The 25918-nt window shown below is 41.6% G+C and overlaps 1 protein-coding gene across 21 annotated transcripts in view; it reads right to left on the minus strand.

Moving 5' to 3' along the window:
* Window positions 1-25918, minus strand: part of LOC126203013 (UDP-glycosyltransferase UGT5-like) — a 972471-nt gene that overhangs the window by 263329 nt on the left and 683224 nt on the right. For 3 of the 21 annotated variants that reach the window (XM_049937244.1, XM_049937233.1, XM_049937247.1), the window contains one exon: window positions 741-1130. The exons of 11 other annotated variants lie outside the window; for them this stretch is intronic. In XM_049937244.1, the coding sequence (XP_049793201.1) occupies window positions 821-1130 (310 nt within the window). In that variant the 3' untranslated portion in view covers window positions 741-820. Of the gene's footprint in view, window positions 1-740; window positions 1131-17078; window positions 17299-25918 lie in introns of those variants that run through there. 7 more of the 21 variants (XM_049937236.1, XM_049937235.1, XM_049937240.1 and 4 more) reach the window with 3 other exon arrangements.

Raw genomic sequence — 25918 nt, forward strand, 5'->3', positions numbered from 1 at the left:
CGGGCGAGGAAATGTACTGTCTGTTTTAGCATGAATATAAAAGAGAGTTGTAGAGCAGAATATAAACGAAAGTTACAGCAGTGTTTGGATCAAACACGCTGCCTACTGTTGGACGGTATGTTGACTGGATCACACCGTTGGACAGGTGTATGTATTATCAGAATGGCGTGTAACAATTAATACTTGAATTTGTCTGGTGTATGTGGAGATTAAGAGTGGGTAAATTTTAAGTGCTTCTTATTTGGTGTGCAAAAGGAATATATTTCTCTCTGTTTTGAAAACGTCACAATGTCTCTAACTGTGATGCAACCTATAATTCAATCAACAGTCGTATGGAGTCCTAATACTATTGAGACACCTCTGTCATCAGGTCAGTTATCACTAGCCATTAGACACGACAATAAACACTAAGTTTAGGCTACTTTCATACATTTGGCAATAAAAAATCAGCAGTGTTACAGAGTGCATAATTATTCTGTCGAGTCATGATAGTGAAAGAGACAGTATTCTGTGTTTTTGCCAATGGCATGAATGGCTTAAGAATATTTGGTGATGAAGGAAATTTTGACTGCATTGCCTTCAGATGCTGTCTATATGTAGGGTATGAATGGCTGCAAAAATTGGCTGTGGATCATGATTGAAGGCATCAGTGTTGCTTAAGTGGGTGGGTGGATCATCAGGGATAACAAGTGGGCGAGATTTTACAGTCGTGAGTTGATTAATCATTGTTAGATCCTATATTTGCATAAACGGGTTTTATTAGGTTGACTGGGAAGTGTTCGTATTACTTACATACAACATATAAAAAATAAGACAACCATCAGTCTCTCTTGGTGGACTTGCTACTAGTCCTCTTAGCTTTGGATCCGCCATCAGTCCGCTTCAGTAGCCGCAGTCCCGCACTGAAAGCTGCTCTGGTGACGAGGAGAGCCAGCAGTGCTGCGGCGAGCAGCGCCGCGACGACATCTAGCAGCAAGTACTGGTACCAGGCGAGGTCGAGCGCCGCGGACCTGAGGTGTGGTGCCCCCTGGTGCCTGATCACGTACTCTGTCCAGTAGACAGCCTCGTCCAGCGGCTTCATCGGGCGGTCGTTGAAGATGCGGGACAGGCGCCGGGCGTTCTCTCGGTACCTGCACACCGAGAATCAACAGGTACAGAAACTACAGGTCTTGAAATTAACTACAGCCATTGTTACCGCAATATAGATGATTTAGATAATGGAATATTTATACTTCAGTAGGCATCACATACAGACAGTAAATCATACCCTGTTGTCAGTAACAGCTGTACTCCTCCAGAGAAAGGATACTTACGCTTGTATGCAAATTATGTTTCTATATTTACGTATGTTGTATACTTTCAGGTTACTGACCTCTGGGCTAGCATGTCCTAGTCTTCAGCTGTCCCTTCACTTCGACTCCTGTGTATCTCCACACAGTGGCCTATTAACTATACTCCTGGAAATTGAAATAAGAACACCGTGAATTCATTGTCCCAGGAAGGGGAAACTTTATTGACACATTCCTGGGGTCAGATACATCACATGATCACACTGACAGAACCACAGGCACATAGACACAGGCAACAGAGCATGCACAATGTCGGCACTAGTACAGTGTATATCCACCTTTCGCAGCAATGCAGGCTGCTATTCTCCCATGGAGACGATCGTAGAAATGCTGGATGTAGTCCTGTGGAACGGCTTGCCATGCCATTTCCACCTGGCGCCTCAGTTGGACCAGCGTTCGTGCTGGACGTGCAGACCGCGTGAGACGACGCTTCATCCAGTCCCAAACATGCTCAATGGGGGACAGATCCGGAGATCTTGCTGGCCAGGGTAGTTGACTTACACCTTCTAGAGCACGTTGGGTGGCACGGGATACATGCGGACGTGCATTGTCCTGTTGGAACAGCAAGTTCCCTTGCCGGTCTAGGAATGGTAGAACGATGGGTTCGATGACGGTTTGGATGTACCGTGCACTATTCAGTGTCCCCTCGACGATCACCAGTGGTGTACGGCCAGTGTAGGAGATCGCTCCCCACACCATGATGCCGGGTGTTGGCCCTGTGTACCTCGGTCGTATGCAGTCCTGATTGTGGCGCTCACCTGCACGGCGCCAAACACGCATACGACCATCATTGGCACCAAGGCAGAAGCGACTCTCATCGCTGAAGACGACACGTCTCCATTCGTCCCTCCATTCACGCCTGTCGCGACACCACTGGAGGCGGGCTGCACGATGTTGGGGCGTGAGCGGAAGACGGCCTAACGGTGTGCGGGACCGTAGCCCAGCTTCATGGAGACGGTTGCGAATGGTCCTCGCCGATACCCCAGGAGCAACAGTGTCCCTAATTTGCTGGGAAGTGGCGGTGCGGTCCCCTACGGCACTGCGTAGGATCCTACGGTCTTGACGTGCATCCGTGCGTCGCTGCGGTCCGGTCCCAGGTCGACGGGCACGTGCACCTTCCGCCGACCACTGGCGACAACATCGATGTACTGTGGAGACCTCACGCCCCTCGTGTTGAGCAATTCGGCGGTACGTCCACCCGGCCTCCCGCATGCCCACTATACGCTCTCGCTCAAAGTCCGTCAACTGCACATACGGTTCACGTCCACGCTGTCGCGGCATGCTACCCGTGTTAAAGACTGCGATGGAGCTCCGTATGCCACGGCAAACTGGCTGAAACTGACGGCGGCGGTGCACAAATGCTGCGCAGCTAGCGCCATTCGACGGCCAACACCGGGGTTCCTGGTGTGTCCGCTGTGCCGTGCGTGTGATCATTGCTTGTACAGCCCTCTCGCAGTGTCCGGAGCAAGTATGGTGGGTCTGACACACCGGTGTCAATGTGTTCTTTTTTCCATTTCCAGGAGTGTATTAATGGATGCCATAACAGACGTATGATTTTTCTACCCCTTATCCTGGTATGTGGGCCCAAAGATCTTTCTTCATGCATTCATTCTGATAGCTCTTCATTTGATACCTTACCTATACAGTTAATTTTCAATATTACCATAGCCGCAGCGACTATTGGACGTGCCAGGTACAGCAGGGGTTACTCTCTACAAATATGATTTACTTTAGTTTTGGTTTGCACAAGCTTGTACAGAGAAGTGAATTGTGTCTGTATAATGTTCACTAGTGTATACTAACTTATACGACGGTTTTGCATAAGTTTTACTGCATATATATATATATATATATATATATATATATATATATATATATATATATATATATATATTTATATGTGTGTGTGTCATTTTGAAGAGAAACCCTGAAAGTTTTCTTTTTTTCATGTTTATCGCCACAGTGTAGTTTAGTGATTTGCCGATAGTCAGCGCTAGCCGCAAACATGGCGAGTTCAGGTGCGGAGTGAGCTTTCTGTGTGTTGGAGTTCGACAACAAGTGTGCTACAGCTGTTCAACGGGTGTTTAGCAATGGCTGATGCCTCAAATGCAATCGGACTCTCCGTTCATCTTTCAGCAGGATGGGGCTTCATCCCATTTTCATCGTGAAGTTCGTAGGTATCTGAAAACGGAGCTGCCGCATCGACGGATCGGCCGTGCTACAGAAGGGGACAGCTGTTTCATGAAATTGCCGCCCCGATCACCAGATCTCACTCCGTGTGACTTTTTTCTGTGGGGACACATTAAAGATCTGGTGTATGTACCGCCTCTACCACGTGATGTAGCAGAGCTCCGGCGGAGAACACGGGAAGCGACTGCGACAGTCGACGATTACATGCTGGGACGGGTATGGTAAGAAATCGATTACCGTATTGACGTCTGCCAGGTCACTCAAGGTTCCCATGTCGAATGTTTGTAAAAAAAGGCTTCAGAATTTCTGTTCAAAATGCTACATGTATGACATCCATACAATGTTTAATTCTTGTGCAGTAAATAAGTTCAAATGGCTCTGAGCACTATGGGACTTAACATCTATGGTCATCAGTCCCCTAGTACTTAGAACTACTTAAACCTAACTAACCTAAGGACATCACACAACACCCAGCCATCACGAGGCAGAAAAAATCCCTGACCCCGCCGGGAATCGAACCCGGGAACCCGGGCGTGTGATGCGAGAACGCTACCGCACGACCACGAGATGCGGGCAGTAAATAAGTGAAAGTGTTCCCGGACTTTACGTGCACGATATATATCGTGATGTAATAAAGTATCATACAAACATGTTGCATACGTCGAACTGACAATATCTCAATTGCAGATAGATAAAATTGATTTATCTCGAAGACTAAGTGTAGAATTAGTTTGCCAAGGAAGAAGAATGATAAGACGTTGACTACTGAATTTTGATGGGGAAATCAGTAAGACATTATCTGGAACTCTAGGCGAAGATGATGCCTCTTATTTTAAGGCAAAGATTGATATGTTAGAGGGACAACAAAAACAGCTGTTGTGGTTAACGAGAGAGCATTCACAATAGAAAAAACGACGCTAACAAGTTTCAATCGGACATTACCTTCCATAGCGAGAAGTAAAAGGCTCTGTCAGCATGTAATACAGTCCAAGAATTGCGCTGTTAGAAACTAACAGAAAGCTGTTATATTGATAACCATTAATGAGCAGCTAATTCAGCTTCCGTTTGTCTTTAACGACCTTGATTGGGAGTATGATTTGCTGAATACAGCAATTGTAAATGTGCAGAAAGGTATTCTGGAACCGCATAGAAGTAATCCTGTGCAAGGAGTCAAATATTTGGAACTAATAAAAGACGACATTAAACATAAGAGATTCCCAATGGGATGTTTGGTCAATAAACGATATTCACTGCTTAAAGTAATAGATCTTGATGTCTTCATTGCTGGTAATATTTTAAGTTGCACAATAAATATTCCCGTTGCAGACAGCAGTGCCTTTGAAACTTATTAAATATGGCCACTTCCTGTTGAAGTCTGTGCAAGGATACATTTATTTATATATATAACCTCAGAGATGGAAATACTATTAATAGATGATGATAAAAACAATATGTAAAGCTGAGTAATGACCAGTTACTATGAAAAAAAGACAGAACAAAGTCACAGAGTATAGAAGCAAACGTTTGTTCTTTTGTCTCCATACGATCACAAGATGTGCGAAGCAAAGATTTTACAGTCTGTTACACAGACACCCAAAGATTTTACTCGGAAGTGTTTAGTGATAAATGAAAGAATCTGGAAGCAGATAAGGGGTAATGAGTGGTTATTTGTAGTACCAGAAGATGATTAGATTAGATTAGTACTTGTTCCATAGATCATGACTACGACACTTCGTAATGATGTGGAATGTGTCAGGTTAATAAAAGGAAGGTAAGTGACCAAAGACTTGTGGCAGCACAATTTATCCCCTTCTGAGCCAAAGTTAGATTTAACCTTGAGCAGTGAAGATCATCATTTCTCTTAGTGTTGTAGCCATGTACACTGCTATTACTTTTGAATTCGTTCAGATTGTTAATAACAAATTTCGTAAGTGAATATATATGTTGTGAGGCTACAGTGAAGATCCCTAGCTCTTTAAATAAGTGTCTGCAGGATGATCTTCGATGAGCTTCAGCAATTATTGTGATTACACGCCTTTGTGCAATGAACACTCTTATACTCAATGATGAGTTACCCCAGAATATGATGCCATAAGAAAGCAGAGAATGAAAATAGGCGTGGTAAGCTAAATTACTGAGACGTATATCGCCCAAATTAGCAATAAACCCTAATAGCATAAGTAGCTGAACACAAACGTTTCAGCAGATCTTCAGTGTGTTTTTCCCGTTCAACCCCTCATCAATGCATACACCTAGAAATTTTGAATATTCTACCTTAGCTACCGATTTCTGATCGAAGTCTATATTTATTAATGGTGTGATTCCATTTACTGTATGGAACTGTATATACTGTGTTTTGTCAAAGTTTAATGAGAGCCCATTTGCAGAGAACCACTTAATGATTTTCTGAAAAACATGTTCAAAATTTCATTAGTTAATTCATGTCTGTTGGGTGTGATAGCTATACTTGCACCATCGGCAAAAAGCAGCAGCTTCACATCTTCATGAATATAGAATGGCAAGTCATTAATATATATTAAAAACAGCTGAGGACCCACGACCGAACCTTGCGGCATCCCATTCTTGATTGTTCCCCAGTTTAAAAAATCACCAGATTTTTGCATATTATGTGAACTGCTTATTTCAGCTTTCTGCACTCTTCCAGTTAGGTATGATTTAAACAATTTGAGCGCTGTCCCATACATACCACAGTACTTGAACTTATCTAGAAGTATCCCATGATTTACACAATCAAAAACCTTTGAGAGATCACAAAAAATCCCAATGGGTGACTTCCGGTTACTCAGAGCATCTAATATTTCATTAGTGAAAGTATATATAGCATTTTCCGTTGAAAAATCTTTCTAGAAACCAAACTGACATTTTGTTAAAAAAATGGCTGTGAGCACTACGGGACTAAACTGCTGTGGTCATCAGTCCCCTAGAACTTAGAACTACTTAAACCTAACTAACCTAAGGACACCACACACGTCCATGCCCGAGGCAGGATTCGAACCTGCGACCGTAGCGGTCGCGCGGTTCCAGACTGTAGCGCCTAGAGCCGTTCGGCCATTTCGGCCGGCTTATGTTAAAACTTTATTTTTACAAAGGTGTGAAGCTACTGCACAATACATTACTTTTTCAGGAATTTTGGATAAGGCAGTCAGAAGAGAGATTGGGTGGTAGTTGTTGACATCAGACGTATCCCCTTTTTTATGCAATGGTTTAACAATGGCATACTTCAGTCTATCTGGGAAAATACCCTGCTTCAGAGAGCTATTACATTTGGGAACAACCTTTTATTATCCTGCTGGAAATGCCATCAATTCCATGTGAGATTTTATTCTTGAGAGAGTTTATTATCTTCCTAATTTCAGGAGAGGTGGGTGGAATTTCAGTTGTATCAAATTGTATGGATAAGGCCTCTTCCATTTACTGCCTTGCTTCTTCTAATGAACATTTAGATCCTATTTTCTCTACACCATTTAAAAAGTGATTATTCAAAATGTTTTCGACTTCCAACTTGTTGTTTGCCAAGTTTCCATTCGCTTTGATGGTAATGCTGTCATCCCGTACACTTGTTTGCCCTGTCTCCCTTGAAATAATATTCCAAGTTGTTTTGATTTTGTTACCAGAGGTATTAATCTCAGACATGAAGCACATGCTTCTGGACTTTTTAATAACCTTTCTTAATGTAGCACAGTAGTTTTTATAATATTTGGCTGTTTCTGGGTCATTACTCTTTCTTGTTGTTAGATACAGTTCCCTTTTGTGGTTACAAGATATTTTTATTACTTTAGTAAACCAAGGCTTTTGCATGGTTTCTTATAATTAGATTTAACTACTTTCTTGGGGAAACAGTTTTCATATTCTCTTACAAATGTATCACGAAATAAGTTATATTTTAAATTAGCATCGGGTCCCTTGTACACCTCATCCCAGTGTAACTGCGGAAGATTTTCCCGGAAATTTCTAATTGTTGAGTCATTAATTGAATGCACAACTTTGGAGGATAGTTTTGAATTACTGAATCTAGCTATGTCATATACTTTAACTAGCTGAGCACCATGATCAGTAAGTCCATTCTCAACAGGACAAGATTTATGTTTTTAAGCTTATCTTGGTCTATAAAACTGTTATCTACCAATGTGCTGATGTCCATTACTACCCGAGTAGGAAAATCAATGACAGATGTCAAATTGAAAGAACCGAGTAAGACTTCCACGTCATTCTTCGTATTACACCCTTTCAGTGAATCAACATTGAAATGCCCACAAATAATAATTTGCTTTCCCCTGTCGGACAGGTGTTACATTGTTATGCAGTGATAGTGAACCCACTGATGTAGTTATTTGTGGTAAGGCAAACTGAAATTTCTGGATAAGTGTAGAGGATATGTTGCCCAATAACTGATATAAGCAGAAATTATTATTAGAAGAAACATGACAAATATTGATGTAGTTCCAAGCTTGAAAATGTATACATGTATAAGTATATTGTTAACCAAGAAAACAGGAATATAATTGAATGCACTTTGAATTTACTTGATGAGCATGTGAAAAAGACAGATGACTTAAATGCAGCAGTTCATAAATTGGACGAGTTGTAGAATGACATTTTGGACTGTTTTTAGTGGGTTTTCATTAAGTTGTGTGCCCATTTGGAGTTACGTAGGGTTAAGTATAGTAATTCTGAATGTGATTCTGTGTATTTCTCGACAGATTAAATGTTGTAGAGATTTGACCTTTTCAGGCTTTCCCGACCGATCTGTCGCAAACGCACTTCGCGCGTTTGTCGCCATATCATATTGTGCAAATTCCACCATGTTTCGTCGATACAACTGTTCAACGTCTTAACGGGGTGGTAGATGCTGTTTTAGCAATTTCATCTTTGGCTCTGTCAATATCATCGTTTACTATTGTACCTTAAACGTACTTTAACGTAAGTTTAAGTGCTATAGTACAGCCAGTTTAAACATGCGCTCTAGGCTACGACTGTGCTGTCTGACGCTTCTGTGGTTTAAGGCTAAGTTAAATCTGAGCAGTGCGTTGTGTAGAGTCATGAATCGTAAGTTCCTGTTTCTTCTATTTTAATCCAATGGCAGTCATTGCTGGATTCCAGGTGGCGCTTAGATGGATGCCTGCATCCAGTTGATAAGCTTGCCCGCCTTACGGATATGTACGGCCTCCCTAAGAACCCACTCCCAGGAAGATGACGCTGGGGATAGAATTTCAGTCTTCTCCTTAGACATAGGATACTCAGTGTCCAGGCAATGCTCCGCTATCATCTACATCTACGTCTACATTTATACTCCGCAAGCCACCCGACGGTGTGTGGCGGAGGGCACTTTACGTGCCATTGTCATTACCTCCCTTTCCTGTTCCAGTCGCGTATCGTTCGCGGGAAGAACGACTTCCGGAAAGCCTCCGTGCGCGCTCGAATCTCTCTAATTTTACATTCGTGATCTCCTCGGGAGGTATAAGTAGGGGGAAGCAATATATTCGATACGTCATCCACAAACGCACCCTCTCGCAACCTGGACAGCAAGCTACACCGCGATGCAGAGCGCCTCTCTTGCAGAGTCTGTCACTTGAGTTTGCTAAACATCTCCGTGACGCTATCACACTTACCAAATAACCCTGTGACGAAACGCGCCGCTCTTCTTTGGATGTTCTCTATCTCCTCCGTCAACCCGATCTGGTACGGATCCCACACTGATGAGCAATACTCGAGTATAGGTCGAACGAGTGTTTTGTAAGCCACCTCCTTTGTTGATGGACTACATTTTCTAAGCACTCTCCCAATGAATCTCAACCTGGTACCCGCCTTACCAACAATTAATTTTATATGATCATTCCATTTCAAATCGTTCCGTACGCATACTCCAGATATTTTACAGAAGTAACTGCTACCAGTGTTTGTTCCGCTGTCATATAATCATACAATAAAGGATCCTTCTTTCTATGTATTCGCAATACATTACATTTGTCTATGTTAAGGGTCCGTTGCCATTCACTGCACCAAGTGCCTATCCGCTGCAGATCTTCCTGCATTTCGCTGCAATTTTCTAATGCTGCAACTTCTCTGTATACTACAGCATCATCCACGAAAAGCCGCATGGAACTTCCGACACTATCTACTAGGTCATTGATATATATTGTAAAAAGCAATGTTCCCATAACACTCCCCTGTGGCACGCCAGAGGTTATTCTAACGTCTGTAGACGTCTCTCCATTGATAACAACATGCTGCGTTCTGTTTGCTAAAAACTCTTCAATCCAGCCACACAGCTGGTCTGATATTCCGTAGGCTCTTACTTTGTTTATAAGGCAACAGCGCGGAACTGTATCTAACGCCTTCCGGAAGTCGAGGAAAATGGCATCTACCTGGGATCCTGTATCTAATATTTTCTGGGTCTCGTGAACAAATAAAGCGAGTTGGGTCTCACTCGATCGCTGTTTCTGGATTCCATGTTGATTCCTACAGAGTAGATTTTGGGTTTCCAGAAATGATATGATACGCGAGCAAAAAACATGTTGTAAAATTCTGCAACAGATCGATGTCAGAGATATAAGGCTATAGTTTTGCGCATCTGCTCGACGACTCTTCTTGAAAACTGATGTATCAGGTTGGCCCAGGCGTGTATGACGACTGTGTTCAACACAACGCTCTTGCACGGTTCCGCATGTCTGCCCAATACAAGATTTTCCACATTAGCATGGTCTCTTGTAAACGCCATGTATCCTAAAGCCAGAATTTTCTTTGATTGAACGCAACAAATTCCTCAGTTTTGCTGGTGGTCGACAAACACACTACGTGTCGTGTCTCTTGAGGATTTTTCTATTCTTAAAGATATATCACCAAAATAGGGCAAAAACGCAGTTGCAATGTGTGCTTCCGCATCTTCATTAACATCCCTGCTTGGAACGGAATGCATGGCGTATCTGTCTGTCAAAATAGCTGTCTTGTTGGAACACCGTTCTTAGCTACTGTAGCTCACCAGGCAGACTGTCGGTATCTGAGACCACATGTGGTCTACATACCAAAGAGCATAAGACAGTGCTGCGTTGGGCAGCTTGTGGCCTGTAAATATAACTGTGTGTGAGTTGCTTTGCAGTAGGCACTATGTCCCAGTGTAACGTCTACTTTTCTTCTAACCGTGACATCCAGGAATGGTAAGATACCATCTTCTTCCACTTCCATGGTGAACTGTATGTTCAGTTGGAGCGAGCTGAAATTCGAGGGAAACTTGACAAGAAAAGACATTATGATAATAGTTGCTTTGTTCAAATGTATGCATTAAAAGAAGTAGCATATTCGTGAAGTGTTCATGATAAAATGATATTGTTTGTGACAAAAAAGAGATCATGATGTGTTTACCATAAAGGTTGCTTTGTGCAAACAAGAATTAAAAGAAATAGAAACCATCATGTATTTCTTATAAAAGATTTGTTTTGTGCAAATATGTGTATTACAAATGGTGTATTCATAAAGTGTTTGTGAGAAAGTGGTGACGTATATAGTCCTCGATAAGTAGAAGATTATCATGTGTGTATAGTAAGCGAGATGCTTTGTTCAAAAGTATGCATAGTAAAGAAATTGCGTACGTGGATATAAAGAGTCATGTTGAAAGGAATATGTGATTAATTGTGTCCATAGGATAAATATTTTACAGGATTGATGGTGAACTGAAGAAGTGAATGTGTATGGTAAAATACATAAGTATAAATGAAGGAAGAGAACTGCTTGCAAAGGAAAAATGTAAATAAAGTAAAAGTTCATGAGGCACATACTAACACACCTGACAGAAAATTTTGTTTCTTACACGCTCATTGAGTCTTAGTTATTTTCCCACCGAGTTTCCCTGTCTGAAAATATTTCCGCCTTGTATCCTCAGGCATCAGGCCACTCCACTACTATAGACAGTATCAGCTACCATCCGGATCCACTCACAGGACACTACAGAATGTTGCACATGTCCAAGAGGCTTGAAGACACCAGAAACTTTAATATTGACTAAATGATGGTGGGAGGGTGATATCAGAACCAGATGTGAAGGCTGACCACGATTTATTCCTTATGAATTACTAACTAAAACTGAAGAGATTGCAAAACCATAGGAAATTAAGGGGATGACACCAGAAATAATGAAAGAAGCATTGTTGAGAGTTTCGAAGGGAGCATTACACAAAGATATACTGAAACTGGGGAAAGGAATACAGTAGAAGACAAACGGATAGGTTTGTAGAGAAATAGTAAGGCAGTAGAGCAGTAGAGCATTACATTACATTAATACTTGTTCCATAGATCAAGAATTCGACATTCTGTAATGATGTGGAACATCTCAATTTGTAATAAGTTTTTTACACAATATGATTTTTTTTTACAGTTACTACTTCACATTTATTTAGTAGAAGGAGTTTCATTCAGAAATTCTTTTAATTTGTTTTTGAATGTTGGTTGGCTGTCTGCCATACTTTAAACGCTAGTTGTTAAATGACCAAAGACTTTTGTGGCAGCAAAATTCACCCCTTTCGATGCTAAAGTCAGATTTAACCCACAATAGTGAAGTTCAGCCTTTCTTCTAGTGTTGTAGCTATGTACTTTGCTATTATTTTAGAACTAGGATCGATTATTAATAACAAATTTCATAAGTGAATATATGTGTTCTGATGGTACTGTGAATATCCACAGTTTCTTAAATAAGTGTCTGCAAAGTGATCTTGGGTGGTTTTCTATTATTATTCAGATTACACACTTTTGTGCAATGAATAGTTTTTCTCTTAATGATGAATTACCATTAAATATGATGCCATATGAAAGCAGTGAATGAATATAGGCGCAGTAGACTAATTTACTGATATTTTTATCGCCAAAGTTGCAATAACCCTAATAGCATAAGTAGGTGTGAATTCAGCAGATCATCAACATGTTTCTTCGAATTCAATTTCTAATCATTCCACACACTCAAAAATTTTGAATGTTCTTCCTTAGCAACAGACTTGTTTTGAAAGTCTATATTTGTCAATGGTGTTATGTCATCTAAGGTACAGAACTGTATATACCGTGTTTTCTCAAACTTTAGTGAGTGTCGATTTGCAGAGAACCACCTAATAATTTTCTCAAAGACATCATCTTCAATTTTCTCAGATAATTCCTGTTTGTTAGGTGTGACTACTATACTTGTATCTACAGCAAATAGAACTAGCTTTACATCTTCATGAATATAGAGTGGAAAGTCATTAATTGTATATTAAGAACAATAAATAACCCAAAACTGACCTCAGTGGTACACCATTCTTCATACCTCCCCAGTTACAGGACTCTGCTAATTTTTGCAGAGTATTTGTACTGTTAATTTCAACCTTCTGCATTCTTCCATTTAAATATGAATTAAACCGTTTGTGTACTGTCCTACTCATACCACTACGCTTAAACTTATCTAGAAGAATTTCATGATTCTCTCAGTCAAAACCCTTCGAGCGATCAGAAAATATCCCAGTTGGTGGTGTTCGGTTATTCATGGCATTTAGTACTTGATCTGTGGAAACCAAATATAGCACTTTCTGTTGAAAAGACTTCCTGAAAACAGAACTGACGATATGTTACTACTTCATTTTTACAAACATGTGAAGCTACTCTGGGATACATAACTTTTTCAAGAATTTTGGAAAAAATTTTTAGAAGCGAGATTGGGCGATAGTTGTACCATAAGATCTATCCCCATTTTTGTGCAATGGTTTAACAATAGCATATTTCACTCTATCCAAAAAATGCCCTGTTTAAATGAGCTACTACATATGTGGCTGAGAATCCTACTTATCTGTTAGGAACAAGCTTTTAGTACTCTGTTCGAAGGCTTTTACTTCTGAGTGGACTTATTATTTTCCTAATTTCAGTAGGAGAGGTGGTTTGAATTTCAGTTTTATCAGATTGCATGTACAGTAGTTTTATCAGGTTGCATATACAGCCTTGCATTTTCTAACGCACAGCTGGATGCCTTTATCTCCACAACAATTAAAAATGATTATGAAAATATCTCCTGCTTCTGACCTTTTGTTAACAAACTTTTCGTTGATAGAAATACAGTCTTCCTGTGCTCTCGGTTGCCCTGTTTCCATTTTTAACAATATTCCAAATAGTTTTCATTTTATTATCGGAGGTGCTAATCCCAGACATAATGCAGATATTCCTGAACTTTTTAATAACTTTTCTCAATACAGTGCAGTAGTTTTTAAAATGTATGACTGTTTCTGGATCATTACTCCTTCTAGCTAAAAGATACGTTTCCCTTTTCTGTTTACAAGATATTTTTATCCTTTTATTAAGACAAACGTCTTTGTCATTTGTGGCCTATAGTGCTGAAGAACCTCTAAATATATGAGATGGTGTGGAAGAAGTAAAAAGTTCCGACGACGCAGTCTCCGACGCAATGTGTCTCGAAGTATCACATGATCTATTCTTACCAGTGGTGCTGTAAAATACTTACCGAAAATAACTGCATTTGCTGCGTATCTATGCCTCATTATCCCCGAATTAATTGCAATGAAAGTGAATTGGGGAACTTTTTATGAGGCAAATCTTAGGCATCGGCAAGTAGGGTGGAACTCGTGGAAAAGGAAGGAGCAAGTTAACAAATTTGCGATGGTCAAACGTATGAAAAAGATAATACGATGTTTCAAATAGACGACATAGATATGATTCTCAGTAATGGATAAATAAAAAGCGTGAGATGAAACCATTTAACATCCACACCGGACATTGTATTTCAAAGACATTTCAAAATAAGACTACAAGGCTCTGAAACATGATCGTGTGAGTGGTCAGTCTCTTGGTAAGTCACTTGTATTTACCAATGGTTAAATAAGAAGCGTGTAGCGATTATAACGTGTTTCAGCTATGCCAAAAATGGGGAAAAAAGGCATAACAATCACAATGGTAACTGCAAATGCAAAATGCAACGCGAAAAGGAACACAGTTCTGCATAAACTTAAAGCACGTGTGAATTACAATCACATTAATGCTATCAGAATACTCGCCACCTGCTGTGATCTCATCGCATTGGTGACTGTTGTCTTTTGAATGCACCCACCTCGAAAATACAAGTGTCCAATGACGTCAGTTCCATGTTCTGCTAGGAAGCAGTGTGCTTTGTGCAGAGCTCCAAGGAGTTCCAACAGAAACGTAAGTGTCCAGCCCACTGATTGGCTATCACGAATCAAAGCTTCTGCGTGCGTCCCAGAGATAACTCGCAATTGATATGCAAAGATGCAATGCTCTAGCAGACAGAGTCCACTGGGATCGGATCGTCTTTGTGTTGACAACTTACTTAGGCATGGCAAGCGAGTATGTAACATGAACGTTCGAATGAAATCGGGTGTCCTTCAAGGTGAGGAAAATTAGGAAACGAGATACTGAATGTAGTACCAGCGTGGTTTGACAAGTCTAGTGAACTTTCATAAAAAAAATGGAACATCTTCCTCTCGCCTTGACTGATATCTTTGATTATCGCAGGGACCATACACAGAATTTCAACAGTGCACAGCATGCAATTCATTGTTGACAGCCGTCTGAAGTGGTGAGTGAGTCGACTGCGATTAAAAATGGAGAAGTCGTGTTTCTTGCTGCTATTAAACATTATCATTCGAAGAGTTTGACGGCTGCACACATCGAAACAGATTTTGATGAACTTCACGTGAACGCTACACCACTATTGCAGACCATTTACTTCTGGATTAATGAATTTAAACGTGGTCGGAGAAGTAACAAGACGAAGCAGACTCTGGCTATCCAACTGAGGTAACCACAAAGGAATCTGTTGACAGAATGCATGATATGATTATGGAAAACCCACGAATAATAACTCGTGATATTAATAATTTTTACTTATGGACCGTCTGACAGCAACTGAATAAAACACAATTTTAGTGCCATACGCGTTTCGCCTTTATTTTCTGCAAGGCATCATCAGTGGCAGGTTGCGTGGACAATTTCCTACATATTACGCTCCTGTTGCATTTTTGGTGTTGTTCTTCTTCTTATGAACGCCAATTTGCAGTTTTTTTCCCCATTCCACAACACTACGCACTGAACGCTTGTTTTAAAGCAATGTTTTGGTTTCTGTTGCCGACTTGGACAGTCGGCAACAGAAACCAAAACATGAAACTTTGGCTTTCTGGGAGGATATTGTCATTCAGTGAGAAAGTGTTAGTTGTAATCGGCGAATATTCTACAGAAATGAAACTGCCTGGCGGATTAAAACTGTGTGCAGGACCGAGAGTCGAACTCGAGACCTTTGCCTTTCGCGGGCAAGTGCTCTACCGACTAAGCTACCCAAGCACGACTCACGACCCGTCCTCACAGCTTCAATTCTGCCAGTACCTCGTCTCCTACCTTCCAAACTTCACAAAAGCTCTTCTGCGAACCTTGCAGAACTAGCACTCCTGGAAGAAAGAATATTGCGGAGACATGACTTAGTCACAGCCTGGGGGATATTTCCAGAATGAGATTTTCACTCTGCTGCGGAGTGTGCGCTGATATGAAACTTCCTGGTAGATTAAAACTGTATTGAGTTCGCGTCTCGGTCGGACACACAGTTTTAATCTGCCAGAAAGTTTCATATGAGCGCACACTCCGCAGCAGAGTGAAAATCTCATTTTGGTATATTCTGCAGAGTTTGACAGAACCTACTTTTCAAATGGGATGAAAACGCTGGCGTATGGCTGGACCAAGTCTACATCGCTCAGAGCAGTCAACGTCGGAAGTTAAGTACGTTGTTTCCGAAACAAACATTTTCCTGTCATTTTTGCTAACTGTTCAGCGAAATAGCTCAAGGTAGTCGATGTAGAGAAGCAGTAAAATACAGACTGACAACAGTAAGCAGTGCATATCAGAAAAAGAAAACTTTGTAACAGCGAACAAAATATAAAGACTGCTTCCCTGTAAAAGTATTTGTCTCGAGTTCAGCCTCTTATAGAAATAAAATGAGGATGGAGAGCGCTTAACACAAGTTAGAAGCTTTTTGTACAATTTAGGAATGATGGAAAGTATGTGCATATTGGGGTGGGGTGGGGGGGGGGGGGAGGGACAGAAATCTGGAGTGTGATCATAGCTTGACTATAGTAACCGTACTAAAACTGATGGGGACTCCAGTAGTCATGCAGCTATGAAGGGTGTTCCACAGGATGGATCTGGCTGGAGATCTGCTTCAAAGACCGCAACAACAACACTGACAGTAAGTCAGATGAGTTCTTTGCCAACAATTTTCTGTTAGCAAAAAGCCTCATCTCTGCGCATTTTTAAGTGGCCACTGCCCCAAAAATCACGATACTGCAGGCACGAGCGCAATAATATATTTCTGGTGTATTTTCACAGAACCTCCGGATCTACAAGTGCATACCTTCAGAAAGGCAAATGTCTCCTGCGTTGTGCAAACACGATTGGCTGTAAGATGTGCTTATGCTTGACCAAGAAAGACTATAGTCTTCCTCCTATCCTAACCAGACTGGGGATTGCTTTGCTTGGAGACCGCCGGTTTACCTGGGGACGCCGAGCACCTCGGCGAGCGCCGAGCGCAGAGAGTCCTCGGTGATGTTGCTCGTGGCCAGCGTGACAGCGTAGCCCTGCCTCTGCGCCTGCGCCATGTTGAGAAGCTGGTCGCCATACACTGGGATCCCCACCAGCGGCACTCCGTGGCTGAGGGCCTCCTGGTTGCTTAGGAGACCGCCGTGCGTTATGAACGCCCGCACATTCTTGTGGGCTGCAACATAAGGAGAGCAAGGCGTGGCCACAGCTACAGTACACAACTGAAACACTGCGCTCGTATGTCCTAGTAAAGAACTAGTATCTCAGCATCATTCCAAACCCACTGAGCCAACATACGTCTGAGGACACCCATCGCAGTTCGATCCAAAACTATCAGTCAGGTAAGTAATAGCGTCCATTGGAAAAGCCTTCCACTAAGTTCTGAAGGGAGGTGTTTGTTTCCATTCTTGGTGAACTACTGTGAGCAAGGGTTTCCTGTACATTGAATGATTAGCATAACCACCCGTAGCTCAATTATCTAGATTATATCAATTGCGTCAAAGTACACAGACTATAACCCATTCACTACATTACTTTCTTCTCTGACCTACGGAAGACATCAGAATCCCTCCTGTTCCTAAATCACAACAAATATACTCATTAAATCGCTTCGATCCATCAGCATTACGGCAGTCTTTGAATCCATCCTTCAAACGCATTGGACAATACTTCTGTCCCCCAATCACCTGCCATGACCTTCGCCTCAAGTTTTCCTCTTTCGACCAACTTGTAAATGTAGTTTGTCTCTCATACCAATAACATGAGACGCGTGAGCCCTTTGTATCTCTAGACATAAAAAAAGCCTATGAATGTGCACGTCTATTCAGTGTGCAGACTTCTGAGGGTGTCTAAGAACCAGAAAGGTTTTCAGTTATGGTGGTGTTGCGAGATGTTGTTTAGGATGCGATAGTTGGTTTTGGCCTTGCGAAGATAACACTACAGAACAATAAAATTTCTTTTCTTTCTCCCATATTTTTTTAAATTTATTTCCATCATACGGGCACTTTGAAAATGTTATTTCAGAATGAGTTTTGTAAATTTAATTCTTGGTACAATTATGTTTCACTTAGATAATGTAGTTAGTAAAATAATATTGCCATTTCCATTTATCCTGATGTCTTATGCTTTCTTATCTGTTAACATTTTGTTTGAATTCATTTTCCGTGAACAGAATAATGTGAAGTTGTAGTCCTGTATAACACTATAAGTCAATGTAATCAGACTCCTTGAAAGTGTAATGTGAAGCGAGATGTATTAGCGGTATGGAGCCATATCGATAGGTCGACAGAGGAAGGCACCAAGAGAAAGTCTGAAGCGAGAAGAACATACGAGAGAGGGGGTTACTGTCGCGCCGTGCGTTTGCTTCTACACATTGTGTTCCTCGCCTGTGGGAAAACACCAGTCTTTGGACAGTGCTACGTTTATGATCTCGATGTGTGCCGCGATTAAAGTACTGGTGAGTTTATGTGTCACTTTGCTCATTAGACAAAACTGTGTTTTGACTCCTCAAACACGAAACTTTGATGTAATGGAAATGAGCGTTGGGCGTCATTGGCCGGGAGGCCCCTTACGGCGCAGGTCCGGCCGCCTTGGTGCAGGTCTTACTACATTCGATGCCACACTGGGAGACTTGCGCGCCGGATGGGGGTGAAATGATGATGAAGACAACACAACACCCGGTCCATGAGTGGAGAAAATCACCGACCCCGTCGGGAACCGAACCCGGGCCCCTAAGATCGCAATCCGTCACGCAGACCACTCAGCTATTGGGGCGGACAAACTTTGGTGTGAAGACCGGTAAGCTACGTGCACGTCATAAAGATGCTGTCTTAGACTGTAGACAACATAGACTGGTTGACGCGTACCACAGACTGTTAAACCAAGCAGAAAATATGGGAACACACTTTCTTGTCGTTTATTGACACAGAGAACTCTGAGTGTGAATGTACGGTGCGCTGATGGCCCCGTGATTGAAGTGATAATATTGTGTGCGAGATGGTTTGTTCGGCTCATACCTGTAGAATTAACTTGATTTACTTTCGAACTCCAGACAGATATACTGTGAAAAGCGCACAGTAAGACATTGATCTGAAAACTGTGGCTAAGCTGAGTAACAAATATCATGACGTCACGTTGTGTCACATGTCAATAAAAAAACTCGTTGTATAGAAACAACGGTAACTTTCCTTGGTCTTTCATTTTACGTAATTGTAAAATGTTATATTGTAATACTATTCTGATCTCTTTTCAGTAACATTCAGAGCATAATCATAATAATTTTGCAAACTCATTAACTTATGACGCAATCCTTATTATTGCAAATAATAGCTCTCAATATGAATCACATATAAGTTAAACAGTTTTACCCCTTTTCATTCGCTGTTAATTGCCAATGTATCTTGACTTATGTAGTTGGAAATGCCGTGTGACTAGGGCCTCCCGTCGGGTAGGCCGTTCGCCTGTTGCAAGGCTTTCGAGTTGACGCCACTTCGGCGACTTGCGCGTCGATGGGGATGAAATGATGATGATAAGGACAACACAACATCCAGTCCCTGAGCGGAGGAAATCCCCGACCCAGCCAGGAATCGAACCTGGGCCGTTAGGAATGACATTCCGTTGCGGTGACCACTCAGCTAGCAGGGGCGGACACTTATGTAGTTTGTAAGTGCTGATCTGCATTTGCTTGTTTTATTGTTTTGCATTTGATCTCGTAGGAACTATTGTCCTGTGCTGATAAAGTTTGTGTGCTGTGCAGTATCTTCCATTACATCAGCGGGCCGTAGTACGACTGAGATGTTCAGTTTTCTTAGGCGAATATGTTATCAATGGTAATCTATTCGACTGGGGCTAATGGATGATCAGTCGCAAGTTTTAGTTATTGTGCAATTACTCGCATGCGAGAGTGAGATCTTCAGTTAAATTGAGGAAAAAGTGGGTTACTCTTGGTTTCAGTTACGTTAAACTTTCCGGACGCGAAATATTAGGGGAGACGGATCGAGGTATTGTCAGTCCGAGTAGTTGAACATGGTCGATTCTAGCTCAGTCGATATTCATGAAGGTACTGTTTCGGATAATACAGCTACATTTTGTGATACGCTCTGATCCTTTATCTTCACAGGCTGTGTAGAAGCAGTGAATTTTTCCGGGAGCGAGTGAAGGTAATAAATCTAAGAAAATGTACTTACTGCAGTCCAGGATTTACACTGGGACCTTCCAGGAAGGATGTAATTATAGTAAATGAGTCAAATGCTAATTGTACGCCACCAGCCAGATCATACTCATTGGGTTCAGGCAGTCAAGTGGTATTCCTTGAACACACCCAAGCATGAGGCACATAAGGGCACACCTATGAGGACTTCATCACCATCTATGTACGGTTTATTGATGTTCAAATGTGAGGCACATAAGGACACTTCAGCAGGTCTGACATCTGCTTTATAGCATCACAACCTACTTTATGGTCTATTGATGATTAACTGCCCAAGAAGGTACTTCATGAGAAGATTCATGAACAGTAGCATTGGGAAAAACATGGAAGCAGCCCATAGGAAGGAAGCTAAGCACTATAATAATGGGATCGAGTTCATGTGAGAAATTTTGCCAAATATTGTGAAGTTGGGGGGAAGCTCATGAGGGAAGCTCTTGCAACAATTTTGGCGGCCTTCCCAGATCCTTAAACGTATAGCTCTGGTGACCATTGTCTTAAAGAATATTGTAACAGGAAGGGAGTGTTGAGCTCATATTTCTCAGTTAGATAATGAATACCATGTTGTATAATAACTGTTTTTAAGTGGAGGTCCCTCCATCCCTGCACTAACATGGTGACCATCACAAAAGATGTACTGTCACATCTGCTTCTTTTAATTGCATGAATCTAGGTCTCACAAGATCTGGGGAATGCGATGTTGTCAGTACAGCTGGGCATGATTACCCATTAATACAGACCCATGCGGAAAACTAGATGGAGTAGACGAAAACAGTTGGAGAATAGCAGGTTTAAGAGTGCAGGGAAAAAAAAGCGTCAGGTAAGTGGCTTGGGAAAAAAGAACCTCCGTGACAGTTAGGACATGTAGTTATAGAAGTAGTGATTTTCATCTATCTGCGACAGATCAAGCAAGGGTAGTTCATGTTAGAAGTGGATATTATGCAGCTTGATACCATTATAAATTGATCTGTTCATCACAAAGAGGTCAGTCCGAATCTGTGCAACAGCACAATATGCTGCTCGGCGTCGTCTCTGCCGCACTTTGTCAGCGACTTGGTTTGATAGCAGGCCTGGGCGACCCTAGCTTCTGCACCGTCTTGATACAGCTGAGGGCTGTGGTAGGTCCCTGCTCATCACCACGCCAGGCACTGCGGCTTTACTGGTGCAGCTTGCTGGAAGGGCTAACTACTTGGAGCAGCATCTGCTGTACAGTTCAGCCATTGGCACTAAGCTACTCTATGTTCAGTTCAGCGTGCAGCAGCCTGTCTCAGAAGGTGGCAGCAGCTGCTACGTTAATGGCCTGTTCATCTGCTTCTGTCTTCTTGTCAGGGCCCTCCCCAGTGGCTCCTTGCGTATCTGCAATTGCGAAGGGGTGGTTGTGTGCTGTGCAGAGCCTTTTTCACCATCCATGGGAATGATGACTCTCTACAAGGAACACAGACCTGTTCATCTTATCGGAAGTGGTACGGAAGTTCTGCACACATCTGTCATAGTTGGCAGTAAACCTCCTCTTTTTCCACAACAAGGACACCTGCAAATGAAGCCCCCTCTACCGCCATGACGGGTTTGAGGGCTGCAGTTGCTTCACTGACTACCTCACTACCTCATGTATTGTGGCATAATTGTAATTCATCGCCTGCTGCTGCGTCTTCCTTGGAACAGGCAGTTTCTCCCATGCTCCTACCTGTGCCCGTCTCACCCACCATTGACAGAAAATTCTGGCTGCCCACAGGAGGAGGAATTGGCCAACATTTCCTATGCTGCTGCCCTAGTCAGGGTGCGACCCCTCCATCAGCCTGCTTGCGTCTTGAGAAAGCGAGGCAGCCTCACCAGTTGGCGACATGGGGCCCAGCACTTCCAGAACACTTTGGCGACTCTTCTGTGCCATGGTAGCAGGTGCTACTGTCATGCTCGCCTGAGCACTTAAGGCGCCCTGTGGAACTACGACAATGTGTGTTGACATGACCTTCCTGTTGGCACCTGTAACACTGGGGCTTTCAGTCCATTCCTGGTGGAAGAGCTTCCACCTGCACACGTACATGTAGAAGCTTTGGCAGTTCGACGGTGTCGCTGCTGTTGGTGACGACTGGTATAGTGATGGTGAAAACTGTTGGCCTCTTCCTGTTCTTCTGGTTGTATAGCCTGATTGCTATATCCCAGAAGCCAGCATGCGGCAGCCCTTCTAAGACTGCGTTCTCACTGCAGATTCAATACGATACCCTGAGCAGAGCCTTGATAGCATTCTCTCGTTGCTTTGGAGTCGTTGTATTCTGTGCAGGCGTCTCTATGATGTGGGCGACTACAGCGCTCTCAAGTGGCCTGCAGTCGGCCATGCTCGCTGCTTGCAACTCTATTGGGGCGTCAGAGTCAACAGACTCGATGCCGACATTGTGCTTGCTGCAGCTGGCTGTCTCCTCATACAGTTCTGTCCATCCAGTATCTCTGCATTGGATGCACAGAGGAGGGACAGGTGTATGGTCGTCTTCTGTATTCTGCTGATCAGGAAACTCGCTGAGTAGCACGACCGAGGGCATCTCGATTGCTTCAGCTTTATTCTATGTGCTTTGTTTGCCCATGCTGTGGCACAAAAACAGGACTCATTATATTGTGTCGTAAGAATCGTTATGTGAGCATTCAAGAGAAGTTGGAATGTTAAATTTAGCTTCCCTGTATTTCAGGAACCACTGTAGCCATTCACATGAAACTTTTATAGGATGTTAAACTGTATGTTCTGAGCCTACTGAAGTACAATAATTGTATTTCAGCCATTGATTTTGTAAATACCTTTTTTTAATTACATGGTTAAAATTTTGTGTACTTTTTTGTACGTTATCCTAAATAATTTTAGTTATACATAACATTATGTTCTTGTTTTAGTTCAGTAGACTCATGGTATGTTATTACTCCCTGAAAATTTGAGTACTCTACTCGAAGTGGTTTCTAAGATTTAGGGGAAAATGCAACAGGAAATATAAATTTTCAGGAACGGCTTCTAAAGTTTCAAAAGACTGTAAATCAATATATGCTTAATTTTTTGTTTTTAGTCACTCAGAAACACCCTGCACCATACTGTGTATCTTCCTCTTGATCTTTTCTTCTTTCTGGGCTCCTTAGTGGCGGACTGTGCTGCATACTCTGCTTTATCAATGCGAACTTTGTCCATCCATTCAAGTTCTCTTACGCAGTTTGTTCCAGGATTAATTCCCATATGCTGTAGCACTTTCACCCTACCAATGTTGTCATCATTAAAAGCAATAACAGCATCAATGACCCTCCACATTAGTGTCTTCATTCCAACAAAAATATTTTTTGGTAAGTGAGTCCATATAAGATTATTGAATGACTCCTTGGGATTTTGAGTCTAACCACACAGACACTTCTTCAGTAATTCAGGATTTGCCAGGTCTCTGTAAATAGGTTTTTATGATCTCTATAACTGCTGCTGGAATGGATTGTTTATGGCTGTATGAACTGTTTGAGTACTGGCCATTGCGGTAATTGCACCATCAATCAGGTCCAGGAGGGCAAAGGTGGTGTACTGGTTTTTCATCAGTTGACAGTCTGTATAAGAAGGTAGCCCATACTTTCTGCTTCATTTACAACAAATCCTTGGTGTTATTTGTAATGGCCATCCCATTGTTCATCAATCATTTTTTCTGTCAGCCTGCCTCTTATGGTTTTACCATCAGAAAGTTTCTTGTCTCTCAAACTTTCCTTCAGTTTCCTCAACCTGGTCCCCATCCTCTTCTGGACATGACTAATACAAACACGTAATTTAACCTTTGTAACACAGCAATCCACAGCCTTCTATATAAAAAATTACCGATTTTATTAGATCTTGAAGTAATACACATAAAAATTTTAACATTTTCAACCGGTGTAGATTATATTTTAAAAAATGAAGTAAAATACTACCCATGTGAGTTTATAAGTGATATATATATATATATACGGGTTTTTAAGTGATATATATATATATATATATATATATATGTGTGTGTGTGTGTGTGTGTGTGTGTGTGTGTGTGAGTTTATAAGTGATATATATATATATATATCACTTATAAATTCACATGGGTATTATTTTACTTTATCTTTTTAAACATAATCTACACCAGTTGAAAATGTTAAAATTTTTATGTGTATTACTTCAAGAACTAATAAAATCGGTAACTTTACAGACACACACACACACACACACACACACACACACACACACACACATATATATATATATATATATATATATATATATATATATATATATATATATTATTCAGAAAATTGCAAATTTTATAATGAGACAAAAATCGGAAAATGTGAAAAAAAATTCCATTCAAAATCCCCTCAATGGATACATTTTTAGAAACTTTCTTTGTGTTTTTATATTGGACATACATAATATCTTATTACACAAGGAATCTGACATGTATCAGCATTACTGCAAGATGACCCTCTCTTTTGAAAAAAAGATGAGAGAGGGGCAACTAGTTTGGATGGGGTAGATTATTCCATCGCAATCACAGAAACAGCAGCCTGAGGTAGGCCCTTGGAGGCCAGTGGCACAGTGGCAGGACAGCACAAGAGGGGCAGCAGCACAGACTGCTGCTGCTGGTGCCTGCAGAATTCATGTGGTTTGGGTACATGGGGAGTGCCTGTGCTCTGTACTCTTGTGTTGTGCCTGTATTGATCAGCCGAAACAGTGTTATTTAATTGGCTGTTCTCTTTATTGACAAAGCTAGCATCGGGTCGGATCACGGTGTGAAGTGCCAGTGCGTAACGTGAAAAACATAAGTTTATTCACTTGATACATTTGTAATGCCTCTAAGACAGATTTTCTGTTGAAGTTGGTCACTTGTCATACTGCTTCTATTTGTTTCACATTACATTGTTGCCAGAAGTTTAGCCTTTGTGCATAATTTACTCTTACATTATTTTTGTTGTTTGGTAATGCTAAGCACAGTTCTTTGTTTACAAAGGAATCCTGAATAGAGCTCAGTTTCGATGTGCAATAAAGCCGTGTTAACTACAGGAATACATATATATATATCTGCTCACCACAGTCCTCAGCCACTTCCACTACATAGCCTAATGCTGCTGCAAAATCTTAAGTTATTAAAGTGGACAGTTCTGGTGCAGCACTGTAGCGGAATTATTCCAGTACATACTCAAAATGCCAAAAAAATTACTGGAATAGTTCTCCTTGACATAGACCTAAATCAGACATTAATAATTGTAATCTTTGGAAACTGACTGAGATATTCTGTAGATGAACAAGTTTAAAATTCATAATCCTACAAAAAACACAGCTGAAAATAGATTTCCTAAATAATGAATATTTTCGAATTTCACCAGTGTTGTGTGTGTGTGTTTTTTTTTTTCATTCGTTAACTACATTGAGGTGACATAACTCATAGAATACCTCCCAACATCATTAGGCCTCCCGTTGCCCGTTGCCCGGCGTAGTGCAGTAACTCGACGTAAAGTATCCTCAACAATTCGTTGTAAGACTCCTGGAGAAACATTGACCCATGCTCCGTCTAGAGCCGTCCACAATTGCGAAAGTGCTGCGAGCACAGTATTTTGTGGA

The sequence above is a fragment of the Schistocerca nitens genome, chromosome 9 (genome assembly GCF_023898315.1).
Source record: "Schistocerca nitens isolate TAMUIC-IGC-003100 chromosome 9, iqSchNite1.1, whole genome shotgun sequence".
NCBI classification, from domain to species: domain Eukaryota; kingdom Metazoa; phylum Arthropoda; class Insecta; order Orthoptera; family Acrididae; genus Schistocerca; species Schistocerca nitens.